The 17865-nt window shown below is 40.8% G+C and overlaps 1 protein-coding gene across 2 annotated transcripts in view; it reads right to left on the bottom strand.

The window, feature by feature from the left end:
• The window catches only part of ELP4 (elongator acetyltransferase complex subunit 4), a 335509-nt gene that overhangs the window by 222316 nt on the left and 95328 nt on the right, over positions 1 to 17865 (bottom strand). For both annotated transcript variants that reach the window (XM_075065212.1, XM_075065213.1), the window contains one exon: positions 9735 to 9819. In XM_075065212.1, coding sequence (XP_074921313.1) covers positions 9735 to 9819 — 85 coding nt within the window. The remainder of the gene's footprint in view (positions 1 to 9734; positions 9820 to 17865) is intronic.

Raw genomic sequence — 17865 nt, forward strand, 5'->3', positions numbered from 1 at the left:
TGGGCTCCAATGGGTGCCAAGGAAAGATAATTCCAAAGAATTCAGCTGAGAAAGTCCGGTCACCAAACATGACAGACCAAATTAAAACAGTGAAGTGGGCACAACTCCCACTGACTTAAAAGTATTTTTAACTTACAGATTGTTCAAATTTAATTCCCAGCAGTAAGCCATTACCAGCCAATGTTAATCATGTCCCAAGTTATGGTGAAAAGGAATATTATATCATGAGATTCTAGATTATTTAGGGCTTTAAGAGGGGGCATTTGATTGCAAACTGCTCAGACTGGCCTGAACCACTTAAGAGAAGAGTGATGGTTCTGGGTTAACTTCAGGATAGCCCCCAGTAGAGTTCATTGCAGCAGTGGAGCCGAGAAGTAACAGATATCAACTGTTGTCAGGTCCACTCTAGAGAGGAACTGTTGCAGTCTCCTGGCCAGCAAGAGATGGTGAAATGCTCTATGAGTCACTAATGCTAACAGAGCATCAGGGCCCAAAGGCTCTGGACCATTTTGGCAAAAGTCTGCTAAACCTCTAATAGTAACAGCTGTTGGACTTGTTTATCATCTGGGCTGAGACATATTCCATTCATTTCTAGCCAGATTCCAGTTTAGACACTGGGACCACAGAACCTTGGTTTAAGGAAAATGAGAGGTCTTCAACATACTGATGTCAAGGCAGACCAAAATGTCTGCAGGTTGCATGTGACATATATTTAATTTATAGAATTGTACTTTATTCACAGTTAAACATTAAACTAAATAAAAGCAGTTTAAGACTATATCCATTAATTCCTCTAGTTTACAAAACCGAGTGAAAATGGAGGTTAGTTACCTTTTTCGGATTCTTTTGAGTGAGCAGGGGGGGGGGGGGGGGGGGGGGGGGGGGGGGGGGGGGGGGGGGGGGGGGGGGGGGGGGGGGGGGGGGGGGCGTCTATATCTGATTCCCAATTGGATATGATGTGCACCATGAGCATGCTGCCTTGTTTTTGGGAGTAAGCAGTGTTCATTGGTCACACGATGCGCCAGTTGGAACTCCTCATATTCTGAACGAAGCTAAAGGGCAGTGCAGGACCAATGCCTCTCATTCTATTTTGACTGTGAATTAGAGATGACTCATAGCAGTTGTTCATTGGAGGCATTAGTCGAATGCAGCTATGGACCCACCTTGAAGAATTTCTATCTGAGTGAAGATCCTTGGTCTATTCCACTTAGTAAGCAGTAGTCAAAACAAACAGGAGTGGTGCCAGGATGCATACTTTATGCAACCTGCAGACTGCTGTTTCCACGGTCTGTTTCTCTAGAAGACTGGAAACACTACAGTCTTTGAAGGTATGTCAGTGAGCTGCCTGTGCAGGCGGCTGTGCTCCCCTCCCCACAGCGAGGGTTGAGCCCCGTCCAATCAATCCCCAGGGGCGGCCACTGGGTGGAAGTCCGCCCTCAAAGGTTCAGGCGGCGAACCCGGAAGGATAAAAGCCGGGTCTCAGCTCAGTCAGACCCAGCCGCCGCCAGGAGCAGACGTGCCTGCCGGCTCTCATCACTGGGAGGCTGCTGAGGCCGAGGCCGGTACAGAGTGCCGAGCTCCCGCGCCCACTAAACGAGGAGCTGCCAGAGCATACCCGGCAGCCGCTACGACGAGGAGCTGCCAGTAGTTTACCCCGCTTGTTACGGCCTCTGATCGGAGCCGTCGGACCAGACCTGCCGCTTTCCCTGAGGTACTCCACGGACCTGCGCCCAGTCCTGACTGGAGAGCCATGGTGCTGGGCGACCTTGCAGACCAGGTTTAGGAACAAGGGGGAAATTGAAGTAGCCCAGGGGCAGCTGACTACAGTCAGGCTGCAGGGCCCCGAGCCTCATGGCCATGCTGCTATGATCAGGCATCCCCACTGATCGCTCTGTCAGTGGTGTTTCGCTCAGATCCCCCCGATCACTCTGTCAGGTGTTTCGGTCGGATCCCCACTGACTGCACTTAGTGGCGACAGCGCTAAGTAGGCCCCAGGCGGACGGAGGAGTGGGTGGGCCTGCGTTCCCTGCCACCCGTTAGCTGGTGCAGATCCCGGCCTCGGCCTACGAGGCCAGTGTGATTGCTACTGCTCGCCTGCCCCAAAAGGCTCAGACTTATTGTACTGTGTTGGTCGCCCGCCCAGACCATAGGGCTGGGCCCCTATAGACTTTACGCTGCTCTGCCCTGCTCCACAAGCTAGAGCTTTTTGTACCGGTGTTGGGTGGCCGCCGCCAAGGGCTGGGCCCCCTCTAACTTTGTCATTGCTCTGCCCTGCCCAAAGGGCCGGAGCCCATAGAACTGTAACTGTGTTTGTTGGTGCCCGCCTGCATCAAAGGCTGGGCCCCATTGACTTTACCGCTGCTCAGTCCTCTCCATAGGGACCGAACGTCCCCGGATGGTGGGCTGCGGGTCCAAGGGGCCGGACCCGCGGAGGACAGGACGAGGCCAGTGTGGCTCCCCTCCTCCACAGGGAGGGTTGAGCCCTGGCAACCCTCGTCACACGGCCCCACATATTTCTAGTAAAGGCACATCTTGCATCCATCCAGAGAGGGAATATGAGCTAGCTGGTAGCAAAGGATATGCAGCTGAGATCCACTGAGAGAATCCCTGGGCAGATGGAGCTTCATCTCTTGATCTCTTGTCTATGACAATAAGTAGTCTAGGTGTTTTTCTAATTGCTTTTGTTTTAGCAAATAAAAGGTTAGTGCCTATTGGATGTCCAAGGAATGAAATCTTCTCATCAGAGACATATACTTTCGACAAAAATACTGGTAAGTGTACGGTATGCTTCATATGAAGCTCTGTAATTATTTTAGGTGTGGGGATTCTGGCAATCTGGAGGCAACTGGTGTTGTTGTGACCAATAGGAGAAACAGTTCCATTTGGCTGCCCTTAATTCAATTCAGTCAATGTGCATTCTGGCCTCCTGAAGGGTCCAGATGCCTTGTGCAAGATAATTCTTCATATGAGCTCGTCAACCTACCAGGGAAGCACCTGTGACTATAGTTGCCTTGGGTGTAGAGGTGAGGAAAGAAATTCACACTCTTACTTTCTTTGGTCTTGTCCACCAGGTGAAAGAGGACAAAACCCTGAGTGGAAGTGACACTTTGGCATTGATGTTGTCCTTTTCTCATGAATAAAAGGAGTCAAAGCAGGTCTGTACACTGTAGAGATGGAGCCTGGCAAATGTTGTAATGTGGGTGCATGAAACCATGTAGCTGAGGATAGAAAGGCAAGTCTTGATTGTGGTCCAAAGTTTGAGAGTGACCTGTTTTATATGATCGCTCATGATGTGCAGTTTCTTGGTGGGGCAATGGCTCTTGCTGTAGCCGTGTCCAAGAATGCTTCTATGACGTCTATGGACCTCATGGGGGGTAATAAAGTTTTCATAATTGGCGCAGATTCCCAGGAAAGATAGAAGACTGAGCAGGAATGTAATTGCCAACTGGACTCCCGTGATGGATCTGCCCATCAGAACCAGTTGTTGAGATATGAAAAGAAAGTGAAACCATTTAGTCTCATGCAAGCTGTCACTGCTGAAAGGACCTTTGTGAACACCATGGGTGCTATAACTAATCCAAATGGAGGGTCTCAGAACTGGAAGTGGTCCAGCTCAAAGGGAAATATGACGAACTTCCTGTGGAATTGGTGAATGTATCAAAATAAATGTACTTCATGTTGAGGACTGTGAACAAAGTGCCTCTTCCTGAGAGGGGATTATTGATACCAATGTGACCATGCAGAATTTCAATTTTCAGAAGAATACGTTCAATTAGTGTAAGTTGAGAATCTGTCTCCATCCACTGGATTTTTTTGAGACCAAAAAATATGGGGAGTAAAACCTCTTCCCCTGACATTGGAGTGAGCGTATATGCTATGGTCTCTTTCTCAAGAAGAGAATTCACCTCTTGATGCAGAATCTCCTTGTGAGAGTGGTCCCTAAAAAGATCTTAAAGGTTGTTTGTGGCAGGGAGCTGAAATAAACTCTACTGGTAGCCTTGATGTTTTATGTCTACTACCCATTTGTCTGTATTTATTGCTGTCCAGTTGAGAGCAAAGTGGATGAGGTGGCTAACAAAGTGACGTTGGGGCTAATGAAGAATAGCATCAGTGTTGATCTGCGGCCCTTGACATTTATCATCAAAACAATCCTTTGGATGGTGAGTGGGGTTGGGTGATAATTGTAGAAGAAACCATATATCTGGGTCTTTGAATCCTTTGCTTCTTATGCGTGAGTTCCTATGAGCATTGATGACAGAATGCCTGAGGTAGGATTGCTTGTGATGTTTTCTCTCTGCGTCAAGGGTGTAAATGCTCAGGGATTGTAAGGCTGCTGCAGAGTCGTTTTGAGTATGCAAAGACTCATTGATCTTTGCATTAAAAAAACTGACTCATCAAAGAGAAGGTCCTGGATGGTATTCTGAACTTCCCTGGGGAACCCCAAAAGATTGCAACCATGACTCTTGCCCCATGACTACAGTGGCAATGGCTTTTGGAGGCAATATTAGTCATACTGTTGATTGAAGTGATGTTTTGACTATTAGCCTGCCTTCAGTAATGAGGGCTAAGAACTGAGCCTTGTCCTCCTGGAGAAGTCTGTCTTTAAAATCTGTAAATTTGGAATAATTAAGAACATTTTATTTTGCTAACAACTCCTGGTAGGTAGTGACCCTGAATTGGAGACTAATCAATAAGCAGTCTTTCCTACCGAAGAGATCAAGGCATTTAGCACCCTTGTTAGCTGGAGTTGCCTTAGAATATTGTGTCCTGAATGCTTCTGTGGCTGCTTGCACCACTAAGGAGTTCGGTGTTGGGTGGGTGAATAAAAACACTGCACCCTAGCTGATACAAAATACCACTCTCTTTGGGGTAGGGGCACAAGAGGCAGGTGTGCCATACTGATCTGGTGGGTTGCAGGATGAAAAGTCTGCCCTTGAAGGGCCAGAATATGTCCAAAAGGTCCTGTTGTGTGTCTTGGACCACTTTGAGAGGTACCTCCAGCTTGGCTGCCACTCTCTGCAACTAGTCCTAGTACTGTTTGTTACCATTGGGTGGGCCAGTGGATGATGGAGCAATCACTTAATCCAGTCAGGAAGATGACATATCAGTTAGAACCAGCAGATCTGGCTCTCTCTTCCTCCTCTGCAAATTCTGATGAAGCCAGTTGGTATTAGCTGGGAAAGGAGGTTTGGTGTGATTCCCACACGGATCCAGGACATCTGCTGTATGGCTCCGCCAGAGGGAGAGGACCCCAAGGCATCCCGCACCAGCTATCCCCTGCATATCTGTATTCAGAAGTATGTGGGGGGTTCCAAATCCTTCCTCATCTCCAACAGGATTTATTTCCCTTGGAGGGAAGCCTCTTTAGGAGGATCATTTGATGAGATGACAGGCTCCCGTTCTACCAGTAGTGCTAATAGAACAAGTGGGAGAATGTTAGATGTAGACATAGCAGGGGGTAATATTCTTCCCCTCAAGGTAGTCCCTGGGTGTAGAGACGTCTTGAAGAAGAACTGGAGATGGTAGCAGGGGGAGATGGTTGGTAGGACAAAGCGAAGATATCCTCGGGAAAGGTGAATGTTTTGGTACCCCTGGTGTTTGGGGGCTTCTGGGGTGGCAATGGGGGATCTAGTCATCCAAAGGTCTAGTGTTTGAGGGATCCTGCATGGAGAATGGGTGCGATCCCAACATTCGACTGCCAGGTGTAACCATGGGGTACAGCTCCTTGTTTGCAAGGTGGATCTGGAACAATCAGATCCTCCTTTTTTGCCTTTCATTCTCTGACATGTTTATGAGGACCTAATTCTTTAGCACCTGTGTGCAGTGGCTCACCCAACTTTGACTGAGACAGGGAGCGATCCTCTCCTTTAGACGAAGAAATGGACGGAGATCTGTCCTTATGCCTATGTTCATGTCCTCTACTCTTGTCAAAAGGTTTCTTAGGCCTAAGAGTTTTTGTCTCTACTCTGGAGATCATGCTTGGAGGGGTGCTGCTCACTATCTAAGGTTGATGTACAGGGGAGTCTCCTCAACCTGATTCCGAATGGGGTCTCATAGCCTGCTCCATGAGCTGCTTCCGCAGATGGAATTTTCGTCCCTCATGAGTTTGGGGATGGAAGGAATGGCAGAAGCTGCACTTGATGGCAATAGAGTTCCTCGGCATAGAGGAGCGGTAGTTGGTTGTCACTACAGAGACAGGAACCGACAGGATAGCAGTTGTTTGAACCCAGGAAGTCTTGGGATATCCCTTTTTGGAGGGAGAAGCTTCCCCAGAGTGGAGAGTGCCTAAAACTAACTCATGGTAATATAAAAACAGTAAAACACTAAAATATTAAGCTATTAAAGCTTACATTGTATTCACAGATTTACAGAAGCAGAGACTGAAGTCGACTGGCATTCTACTCAAGCATACAGTGGTTAAGAAAGAACTGGAGAGATGTTGGTTCGTGTTGGCTACTGATGCCTCCTTGGTTTAGAGTTTATTGAGGAGTTCAACTATGCATGTGCAGACCAATGGAACAAGCTCTAAAAATTTTCCATATTCAGGAGTACAGTATCGCATGTATGCCCATGTATGCTCTACACAGATGGGACATCCTTGAAGCAGTAGCTTTAAGCCTTGCTTCAGGGGCCAGACCCTACATGGACAACTGCCAAAGACATCTAGAAACTCCATGAGGTTTGTCTCTGACTGTATAGAAGAAGTAGGGGTTTGGCCACCATCCCTGTAATCTCAGAGCGGGTTCCACACAAAAGCAGAGCTCTTCTATTGCGCAGAGCCCTGTGCTTACATGTACCTTTTGGCTTTTCCTCCAGCTTCAACTTGGCTCTATCAATGTTGAGGTTTTCGAGGTAGCGACAATTCATGCATCAAGGAATTATAACTTCAAAGAACCAGTCCCGAATACGTTCAATCTCCCTGTCACTCGATTACGACTAAAAGTTTGTAATATACAATAAAAAAACTTCAAAACAGACTCCAATGAGAGATGGCTTGAATTGGAATTATTTGCAAAATGGACAGCATTAAATTGGCTTAAATTAAAGCCCTGGAGTGGATGGGCATTACAACAAAGTAAAAACCTATTTCTCGATTTTATTCCCTCACACACACTGTTCCTCACAACTCTTGCAATGGTGCAAACTGAGACCATTTTGATTTACCACCTACAAAAGTTTTTTTCTTCTCTGCTGGTAATAGCTCACCTACCGTCAAGTATCAGGAGTAGTCGCGTTAGTTTGGAATCTGTAAAGCAGCCCAAAAGAATCCGTGTGCACCTTATAGTTACTAAAGACTTTTTGGAGCCGTGAGCTTTGTGGTGAATACCCACTTCATCGGGATGCATGTAGTGTATCACCCACGAAAGCTCATCGCTTCCAAAAAAGTCCTGTATGCTTTATAAAGGGTTTGCCACAGGACTTTCTTTTGCTGCTTTCACCTTAAGTGTCACTCTCGTTAGAGTGTGTATGGTAACACCCATTGTTTCATGTTCTCTGTGTGTCTAATATATCTTCTTACTGTATTTTCCACTGCATGCATCCGATGAAGTGGGCTGTAGCCCACAAAAGCTTATGCTCAAATAAATTTGTTAGTCTCTAAGGTGCCACAAGTACTCCTGTTCTTTTTATCAATGAGAAGGGATTCTTCCAGGTGGAGGGGGGCACCACTCAGAAGTTAATACAATTTCACAGAGGGTTGTTTTTAGTTTTTTGGAAGAGGGGAGCAGGGGAGATGCAGCCTGTCCCAGGTTCACCCTCTTTCTATTTGGCCATAGAGAAAGCCTCTCTCAGGACTCAGTTAAGGGAAAGGAGTGCAATACCATAGAAACAGCTGAATTTCCCATAGAAGTGGGAGATCTATAGGTCACAGACCCAGAGCATGATCTGGCCCACAATTAATTTCAATTTTGAATGTAGTTTTATTAGTGTTGTATTATACAGGGCTACCTAAACATGCAAAATATGCTGTGTGAAGAAAGGTTGTGAATAGGGAAAAGATCATTCTAGAAAAGTAACATTTCAGCTCCAGCAAATCATTTTCATTTTCAAGCTCTCTATATCTTCCCTGAAGCAGAAATTAGTATCTAGGCATGATCTAATGGCTTTCTAAATTAAACTAACTGGCTTAAAAAGGAATACAGTTGAACAATTAAAGCTACATATTGCTCACCTCAGAAACTAAAAGGTGCTTTAATTTAAAAATAGCTTTTAGCAAATATACAGTGCTGAATTTATCTGCATGGAGTTTTTTGGGTTTGATTTTATTAATATTAACAAAATATTTTAAAATAGTGCACATTATGAGTATTCCTTTGAACAATGTTAGTTGATGTTTTATTCTTAATTTTTTGCAAAAAACTATCCAAAAATCAAGGACTTCATCATTTTGTTTTAAAATATAAATGTTTCTCAGGAATATACATAGGTTCTATATTTGAGCTAAAACCAACACCTAAGAAAAACAAACACAGTTACTGGAGTCTTTTCCAGTAGCACATTATTTGGCGGCTGAAGGTTCCCAGGGTGTTCATGTCACTTTAGTTCTGTTGCTTTTTGCATTCTGTAAGATTTCTTGCTTCCAGAGGACCTGTCATCTTGTTGGAGGAGCAGCTCTGCATACTATACTGTGGGAACTGTTATGACATGCCTGTTGTCATGGTTACCACAGCAAGTGGGGAGAGGTGCCTGTCAGGGACCAATTTACTTCTCCAGACGGGCACTGCCACCAAAGGGAAAACATGCTTGCCCATGAATCTCTGCAGAGACTGAAAACTGCAAAAATAAGCTTCATGAACACACAAGTATTCCATATAGTTAATGTTACTAAAAAATACTCCTAGACAGAAAAGCAGCCAAGGCTGTCTTCCACATAGTTTTAATTCAACTGCCTAGTAGTATATAGCATATTATATTTTTTGACATTCTCCAGAACCAATAATAGTTAACTTCTACCTTAATAAAGTTGCTATTTTATAACAGCAATGAAGATAATATAATTATCTATCAATTAAGCATCACCACACGACTGATTATTTTATTTAGGTGAACTGCAAAGAATGATTGAATAAGACAAAGAAAGGTGTCAGTTGAGTATTGGTTAAACTAGAAAAAGTTTTCGTCTGAAACTGTTGTCTTTAAAAAATTATTCTGAATGATTCATTCTGTGATTTATGAGTATTTACAGATATGCCTGAAGGTAAGCAGTTCTGAGAGCTATAAATGGTTAATCTAAGTTAAAATGGCATTATAATAGCTCTTTGTGTTTCAATTCTTGTTATTGAAACATACATGTCTTTTAATTTACCAACAAACCCCAAACCTCACAGCATGGAATACACTGCCAGCTCTTAATAGTTTTGTGAATTAATCTTGAACTCCACGTTGTTAAAACAGCCATCTGAAAAATCTACAGGGGAAAATACACTTTGCCTAGTTTCATTGTATTTAGCAACCTATTTTAGCAGCTACAGCATAGAATAAGCATTTTAAAAAATGTTGGTTTACAGTTAATTTGCACAGTCTACCCATATCCGCTGAGAACAAAGTAAAATTCCAAATACACATTAACATATGAACCAGGCTCTCTATTTACTTTACTTGTTTACTTCAGCAATGCTTAGAAACAGCTTGTCTGCTGTTAATTATTCCAAGACCTTTCATGTGTAACCCCAGAGAGAATTTTGAAAACAAACATTAGTTACATGATTATAGAAGACACTGAAGTTGCTCAGTACCTGGGGATAGGATCCATCAAATCCTTCCTGGTATATGATCCTCTGGATAGACTGAAGCAGCCTGGTGTAACCACAAGTCATATTACTGTCAGTGAGAAGATAATTTAATTTAATAAACATTCTGATATTTTTTTATGAATCTATATTAGTCATACAAAAAAGTAAACAAAAATTAAACACATGCAGTTTTAAGCCTGAAAGTGGTAGACACATGATAGAAACAAAAACAGAGCAGAAGCAATAAATCCTCTTTGAACAAACTAGATGTTAACACAGTATTTCTAGAAAGCTAGTTGTTATTGCTTTAAGTGCCCTGACGACATGGTAAGAAAGGTAAAATCTGCAGAGATTAAGATGACAATGTAAGGCTTATTTACCTGCTAGAAAATTAATGATTTAATAAGCAATTTAAAATATGAAACCACCATAGCATTTCAGAAGTAATCTCATATAATTAACACATACCTAATGAACTGCTATTTCAAGTACACCTGGTCAATATCCTGTTAATCTGAGCTCATCTTCTACCATTTTAATTTTCATACATACCGCAGTAACAGTAAAAAATTACCATCAGCCCCTTTCCATTTAAATAGATTAAGAAGTTAATTCAGTGCAGTTTATGTTTTATTTTCCTTTTGTTATTTTTATACCATAACAAAGCTTAAAACACATAACAGTACAGTATAATATAGTTTTATCCTATATCCTTAAGGATAACAATTCTTTTCCACTTACCTCACAGAGGAGTTGTGAGGATTAATTTGTTTGAAAGTTACTTGGAGGATATAGGATAAAACTTTCACAAGTGACTAAATAATTTAGGAGCCTAACTCCCATTTTTAAAGTGAGCACAAGCGTAAGTCTTTGCAGAATCGAGGACTAACTTTATGCACTCTGAATAGTCCCAATGGAATACTCATTGTACATGAAGTTAAGCATGCGCCTAAATCTTTAGAGGATTACAGCTTTAAGAACTTAAATCCCATTGACTTTCAATGAGACTTGGGCTGCAAAGTCACTGAAGGACTTTAGAAAATATATTATCATGTTCTGTATTAATTTTAACATTTGTTCAGTTTCACAATATTGAGCTACTTCTGTGGTTTATCAAAGGTTAACAATATTTTAATTCTGAATGTATTTCACCGTATACAAAACTGAATAGAAATTTAATTAAATTTGACTTTAAATTGCGTACACCCACATTTGAGGAGGAGAATAAACTGTGTGTGTGAGTGCAGGTGCGGAGCATGTAAAAGTCAGATTTCAGACAAACATACGCTTAGTTCCTTAAACAAACAAACACAATGCTGTTTCAAATTAGCAGTCAGCATTAAACTAATTGGCTTTAAAAAAATACACTTCAAATACTTAAAGCTACATATTGCTAACCTCAGAAACTAAAAAGGTGCTTTAATTTAAAAATAGCTTTTAGCAAATATACAGTTCTGAATTTATCTGCCTGGAGTTTTTACTATATAATGATGAAATCAAAACAGTTCTTACAGTAGATTAATAACATCATTACATTTTTAAAAACTGAACAGACCTTTAAAATATTCTCATATATACCTAGATTGCAGGAGTTTTATTCCTAGGTCAAAATTAGACTTCAGTTTTTGGTTATTGTTTTTTCTTTAACCCCTTTGGTAGCCCCACGTCATTCAACCATTATCAGTTAAATCAAGTTACTCTATGTTTCAACAGATATTTTAATTTAATATTGCAAATGAAATGCACAACTGCAAATAACTTCAGCAGTACACAGTCTACATGAGGAATGTCTAAAGACCTCCTACCATATTATACAGAATTTGCAGGCAAAACCAGAATAGAACAACTACAAAAAGTCAAATTTTGTGGATAAACTCCAGTCAACCATTCCCTAGCATCAGCTGTAATCATTGCCTGGAAGACACCCTGTCTATTCAAGACACCACTATCTAGTCAACAAAAGGTGACCTGTTGCCTTTGCCAGCCTGCTCTGATATTTTCAGTGTGCGAGTGAAAACAATGGATTTGGGAGCTTTCAGTAAAACTTATGGAAAATGAGTGTAGCTTCTTTCCATTGTCAATCCTGCATGTAACCACTTTCTGTGCTTACAAGTAGTGCATTGCTACATTAAGGAAATTAAAAAATAAATAAATAAACTCCTCATTTACTGCTATGAAAAAAAAGCTTCACAGCATAATAAGAATTCAAGAAAAAATGCTAAATATTCTACAAATTAACTTATTTTTGAATGCGAACAATAGGATTTCTTTTGCTTGTGTCTAAAATATAGTTTGTCTGACCTTGAACTAGCCCACTGTAATATGGACATGGAAAATGTTGATTAAATACTGTAACTCCATAATAAAATACATCATCATTCTGGCAATGTTTCTCACAATATTTTAAAGCCACAAATATGACATTTTTTTTTAAATGTTGTCTTTTTTTAGTTTAGTGCTATTACTAACCACTGTTTAATTCTGATAATGGGTTCAAACAGTTCGTTCTTATCCTTTTTTGTTTAGCCATCTAGTCACTTGTAAAACAGGAGCTGGCAAGAAGGTATCCTGGTTACAACAGAGTCTCTGACTTCCTATTGATAATTTCTAAGCATTTAACAAAAGTTAAGTTATCAAAGGTATGAAAAATAGGCTTATTATCTGTAAGTAGACCCCATTAGGAAAGACAGTTTAAGCTGTTTTAGGCAAATTTATCTGGAAAATTGGGCTCTACATAAAATTAAATCTATCTACCTATTTTCTGAGCACATACATTCTGAAGACAGTAAATACAAGAAAATGCAATGCTGCAGCTTAAATTTTCTCTTTGCCTGAATTACAAAAATATATTTTATATCTTTTCAAAGTAAAACAATATGTTAGTAGCTTTAACTGGGCAACTTGGACAGAAGGTACAAAAGAAGTGTGTTACTTGAACTAACAATACAGATAACAGGTTCACCAACCATTTAGTTTTCATTCCTTTTTATTAAACCACTAAAAATGGAGTTTTATTACGTACTCTCACACTTCCCAACAGCAATCCACATCTTATAACTCTACACACACGTATCGTTGAAATGAGTATAATATGGCTTCTTGAAAAGCAGCAGACTGATGACATGTTCAGAGAACATACGTGAACATAGCTGACAGACAGGTCTGTGGTGAACAGTTAAGTGTCTAGGATGACACTTTCTTTTTGGCGACTGAGTAAGGAATGACCTCGCTCAGAAACATTTTCATGTTTCTTTGCCCTGAACACCACAGGAAGAACGATAAAATCCCAAGAATGCAATTTACAAGGCTACAACTTTAGTTATTAACACATCTGGAAATTACCCAGGAATAACTCATCCAAAGCAGGTCATCCTTCTTTTAAAATCCATGCCAACTGGTGGTGGGCTGCCATCAGTTCCCCCATTACTTTGTTTCACTTGGTGGATGGCTGTTGTCAGCCCTGCAAACAATTAACCTGGTCTCAGTATCATTGCTGGGACCCCAATACATCCCCATGGCATGGGGGTTAAGAAAAAAGTGTGGAAGAAGAAGATGTCTCCTTGCTGTAGCAAATATTAGAAGCCCCATCTCCACCTTCTTTAGGACAGCCCTCTGCTAACCTTCTTACAATTCTGATTTATCAGGGAATTTAACCCTTATTCAATGAGTACCTACATTGGGCACCTATAAAGTTGTAAAAATATGGTTACAACCTAACCTACCCATAGGTCCCTAGGCTGCTGAGAAGAATACAAAAAAAACCCACATTGCCCAGACCACTGACTTTCCAAGCCCCAAAAGACAACTAGAATGATGCCCATAGCAAGATTTCAAAACCCAGTTCTACTCTAATCCCAAAGGTGAAGAGGGAAGCAGCTTTTCTTATGGTGCAGAACGGCACCCGTGGGAGGGAGAAGAGGTTATAAACCTTCCCTTTGGACACACGAGTCAATAGGCTTATGTTGCAACCTTGTGTCCCATTGATAAGCCACAAGGAGCCTGATGCCCACGGGGTGGTGGGGGATGGAAAGGATGTGTGTGTAATTTTTAAAGGGGCAAAAGGTTTTCTTTCTTCTGCTGACCCAGACAAACCCTCCCCACATCTGAGCTGCATAGGGAGGAGGAGAACATTCTAATTATCAAAGAATAGGCATAAGCTATAATTATAGCAACAGTCCAGCCACTCATGAGCATACTGAATAAAATAAGTTTGTTAATGGGAGTGTATAGAATTACAAATATTTTGAGATGATTTGTAATCTCACTCACAAAAGTTGGTTCTATTTAACACATACAATTCTACAAATTTCTGCACATTTATGGCCCTGCCCATTAATAGATAATACACTGCTTTCTATGGCATAGCAATTGGGAAGCAAGGCATAACGGCAACAAGACAACTTTAGTTCTAGTCACAGGACATAATTTATACACCACAGTTTTCTTACAAACTCATTCACTCAGGATGAACTCTTTAGATTAAAGGTTAGCTATATATTCTTCTCTTGAGTAACATTAACCGCAGATGTAGTGGAGGGTGGGAGGAAGGAGGAAAGAAACAACCAGGAAGTGAATATGCCTGGAAAAAACTGTAAATGTAAGAAAAACTGATACTTCATTTTTTTTTGTTTTAAAGCAGCACCTAGTAATACATCACAAGGATGCAGCTGAATGTATATACCAATTGTTTTAGACCAGCAGTTCTCAAAGTATGTGGGGCACCGTCCAAGAATGTGTAAAGGGAGGCACAAGCTCTGTGTGTGTAGCATCCTATAGAGCCTGATCACAATGGAAGTTGAGGTTGCTCAGCACTTTGCTGGGTCCTAGTGTACACTGTGGGTGAAATTTTGGCCCCTGTTGAAGTCAAAGGCAAAATTCCCACTGACTTCAATGGGGCCAGGATTTATCCCTTGATATTTCGCAGTTCAATAACTATGCACATATTGTGGATTTTATGGTTAAATGAAAGGAAATTTCAGGACTTTTTAAATTTGTTTGTTGATTTCTTTACATATACTAACTTATCCCACATGCAGAATACACAGAAAATGATCTTATATTGTTGAATGTGCATTTGGGGTTAGATAGTCTGCACTAATACACTTTGGGTATACTGCAAGAAGGACAGGAGACTTGTTATGGGTTTTAATCAGGCCGCAACTTTATTACATAGATGTCTGGGACTACCCGGCAGATAAAGTGTACATTGCAGGCAAATCCATGCTTATTCAAATCAATTCTCCAGGGCTTTCACCAGACCCCCTTTGTTTCCATCCAAGTCCCCCAACTGACCCATGACTTGGACCTTGCCATCCACCAGCCTCGCAAGAAATTTAAGGAGGGGCTATGAGAATGGGGGGTAGAGTTGGCTCCCTGCTGTACCAGTCATGGGAGTCCCCAAAGCCCTTCCCCCATTCTGTTTCTTTATTCAGTACCCCCTTTTAAGTCCTTTACCAGGCTATTTATCTGGTCACTGGCTGCCCTCCCTATGGAGTACCTGCACTGAACATCCATCCAATATTACAAAATAAGTTGCGACATATGGCCTACCACCTTTTATATTCACCAGACAGGGTCCATCCTGACACCCACTGTGAGGAAGGAGAAAAACCCCACTCCACCAAAGCCAATTCTGGTGATGTGGGAAAAATTCCTTTCCAGCCCCCCTTTAAATGGGGCAACTAGCATAATGCCCACAGTAGGTCCTAACCCAGCCTGCCATTCGCCTCCATTTGCTGGCTACTAGGGGACGGAGGGTGGGTGCTGGTTTCCTCACTGCTTTCACATAGAGACTTGTGCCACCCAAGTTTCGTACCTTTATGCACATTCCTGGGGGCGGGGGGAGGGGTCATTGCTGCAAAGTTGACCACCGAGCACCTTTTACAGCAGTTTCTGACCTTCTTCCTCTCTCCCCTCCTCCCCACAACCACAAAGCAGAGCTGTCTTTCTTTGGGTAAGCCCACATAAATTTTGCCCCACCTTTAGTTTTGGTGCAGTCACTTGCATAATCTGAAAAGCTTGGGAAATAGCTGTATTTACAAGATGTGTATCTTAGAGTAGAGAAAAGTTTCTTACTTTAAAGCCTTAATCACCTGTAGAATATTTGTGTATAAATCATACCACATTAGAGTTTAATACTTCTTTTTTTAAAAAAAGTCCAATTTTTGTGAAATTAATGCCATTTTTATGAATTGCCATAAGAAAAGTCATATTCCAAATTTAAATTATGTGCATACATTTTATATGTAAACATTTGGTAAAATATTAATAGTTACCAACCAAATCAATTCTACAACATCTTCCCTTTTCACTATGCTATTAATTGTATTAGTTTTGAGAAATTTATTGTGTACATAATATTACTGAATCTATATCTTCAACCCCTAAAGATAGGCAGGTTCTTGGATTCATTATTACTTATAGACTCCTTTAAAATATTGGTATTGAAGTAAATGGAATGTGTCTCCACAGTCATAAAATTCTTATTCACTCTGTGAATCACTAGTCACTTTGAAAGACTGAGGCCTATATTTTCAAAAGTTAAAAGTGATTTTGGGTACCTAACCAAGAAAGTGTTAAGCACCCACCCCCTGAAAATCAGGCCCTCTTAATGTGTCCCAATTGAGCTTACAAAATTCAAGACATTCAATCACTAATCATTAGGGATGTCAATTAATCACAGTTAACTCACACAATTAACTCAAAAAATTAATCACAATTTAAAAAATTAATCGTGATTAATCGCACTGTTAAGCAATAGAATACTAATTGAAATGTATTAAATATTTTGGATGTTTTTCTACATTTTCAAATACACTGATTTCTACACAGAATATAAAGTATACAGTGCTTATTTTAATATTATTTTTATGATAAATATTTGCACTGTAAAAATTATAAACAAAAGAAATAGTATTTTTCAATTTAACTCATACAAGTACTGTAGTACAATCTCTTTATTGTGCAAATGTAACTTACAAATGTAGATTTTTTTTTGTTACATAACTGCACTCAAAAAGAAAACAATGTAAAACTTTAGAGACTGGAAGTCCACTCGGTCCTACTTCTTGTTCAGCCAATCACTAAGACAAACAAGTTTGTTTACATTTACGAGATACGGCTGCCTGCTTCTTATTTATAATGTGAGCCAGAGTTACAAGGTATTTACATGTCAGATATGCTAAACATTCGTATGCCTCTTCATGCTTTGGCCATCATTCTAGAAGACATGCTTCCATGCAGATGTTGCTTTTTAAATAAATAATGTGACTGAATCCTTGGGGGACAATTGTTTGTCCCCTGCTCAGTTTCACTTGCATTGTGCCATATATTTCATGTTATAGCAGACTCAGATGATGACTCACCACATATTTGTTTTAAGGACACTTTCACAGCAGATTTGACAAAACGCAAAGATGGTACCAATGTGAGATTTCTAAAAATAGCTACAGCACTGGACCCAAGGTTTAAAAATCTGAAGTGCCGTCCAAAATCTGAGAGGGGCGAGGTGTGAAGCATGCTTTCAGAAGTCTTAAAAGAGCAACATTCTGATGCGGAAACTAGAGAACCTGAACAACCAAAATACAAAAATCAATCTTCTGCTGGTGGCATCCAACTCAGATGATGAAAATGAACATGCGTCGGTCCATTCTGCTTTGGATCATTATCGAGCTGAACCCATCATCAGCATGGACACATGTCCTCTGGGATGGTCACTGACGCATGAAGGGACACACGAACCTTTATAGCATCTGACCCATAAATATCTTGTGACGCCAGCTACAACAGTGCCATGCAAACACCTGTTCTTACTTTCAGGTGACATTGTAAACAAGAAGCGGGCAGCATTATCTCCTGCAAATTGTAACCAAACTTGTTTTGTCTGAGTGACCGGCTGAAGTAGGACTGAGTGGACTTGTAGGCTCTAAAGTTTTACATTGTTTTATTTTCGAATGCAGTTATTTTTTGCACATGATTCCACATTTGTAAGTTGAACTTGTATGCTAAAGAGATTTCACTACAGTACTTGTATAAGGTGAATTGAAAAATACTATTTCTTTTGTTTTTTACAGTGCAAATATTTGAAATAAAAATAATATAAAGTGAGTATTCTGTGTTGTAATTGAAATAAATA

Source organism: Chelonoidis abingdonii, chromosome 4 (assembly GCF_003597395.2).
Source record: "Chelonoidis abingdonii isolate Lonesome George chromosome 4, CheloAbing_2.0, whole genome shotgun sequence".
NCBI lineage: Eukaryota > Metazoa > Chordata > Testudines > Testudinidae > Chelonoidis > Chelonoidis abingdonii.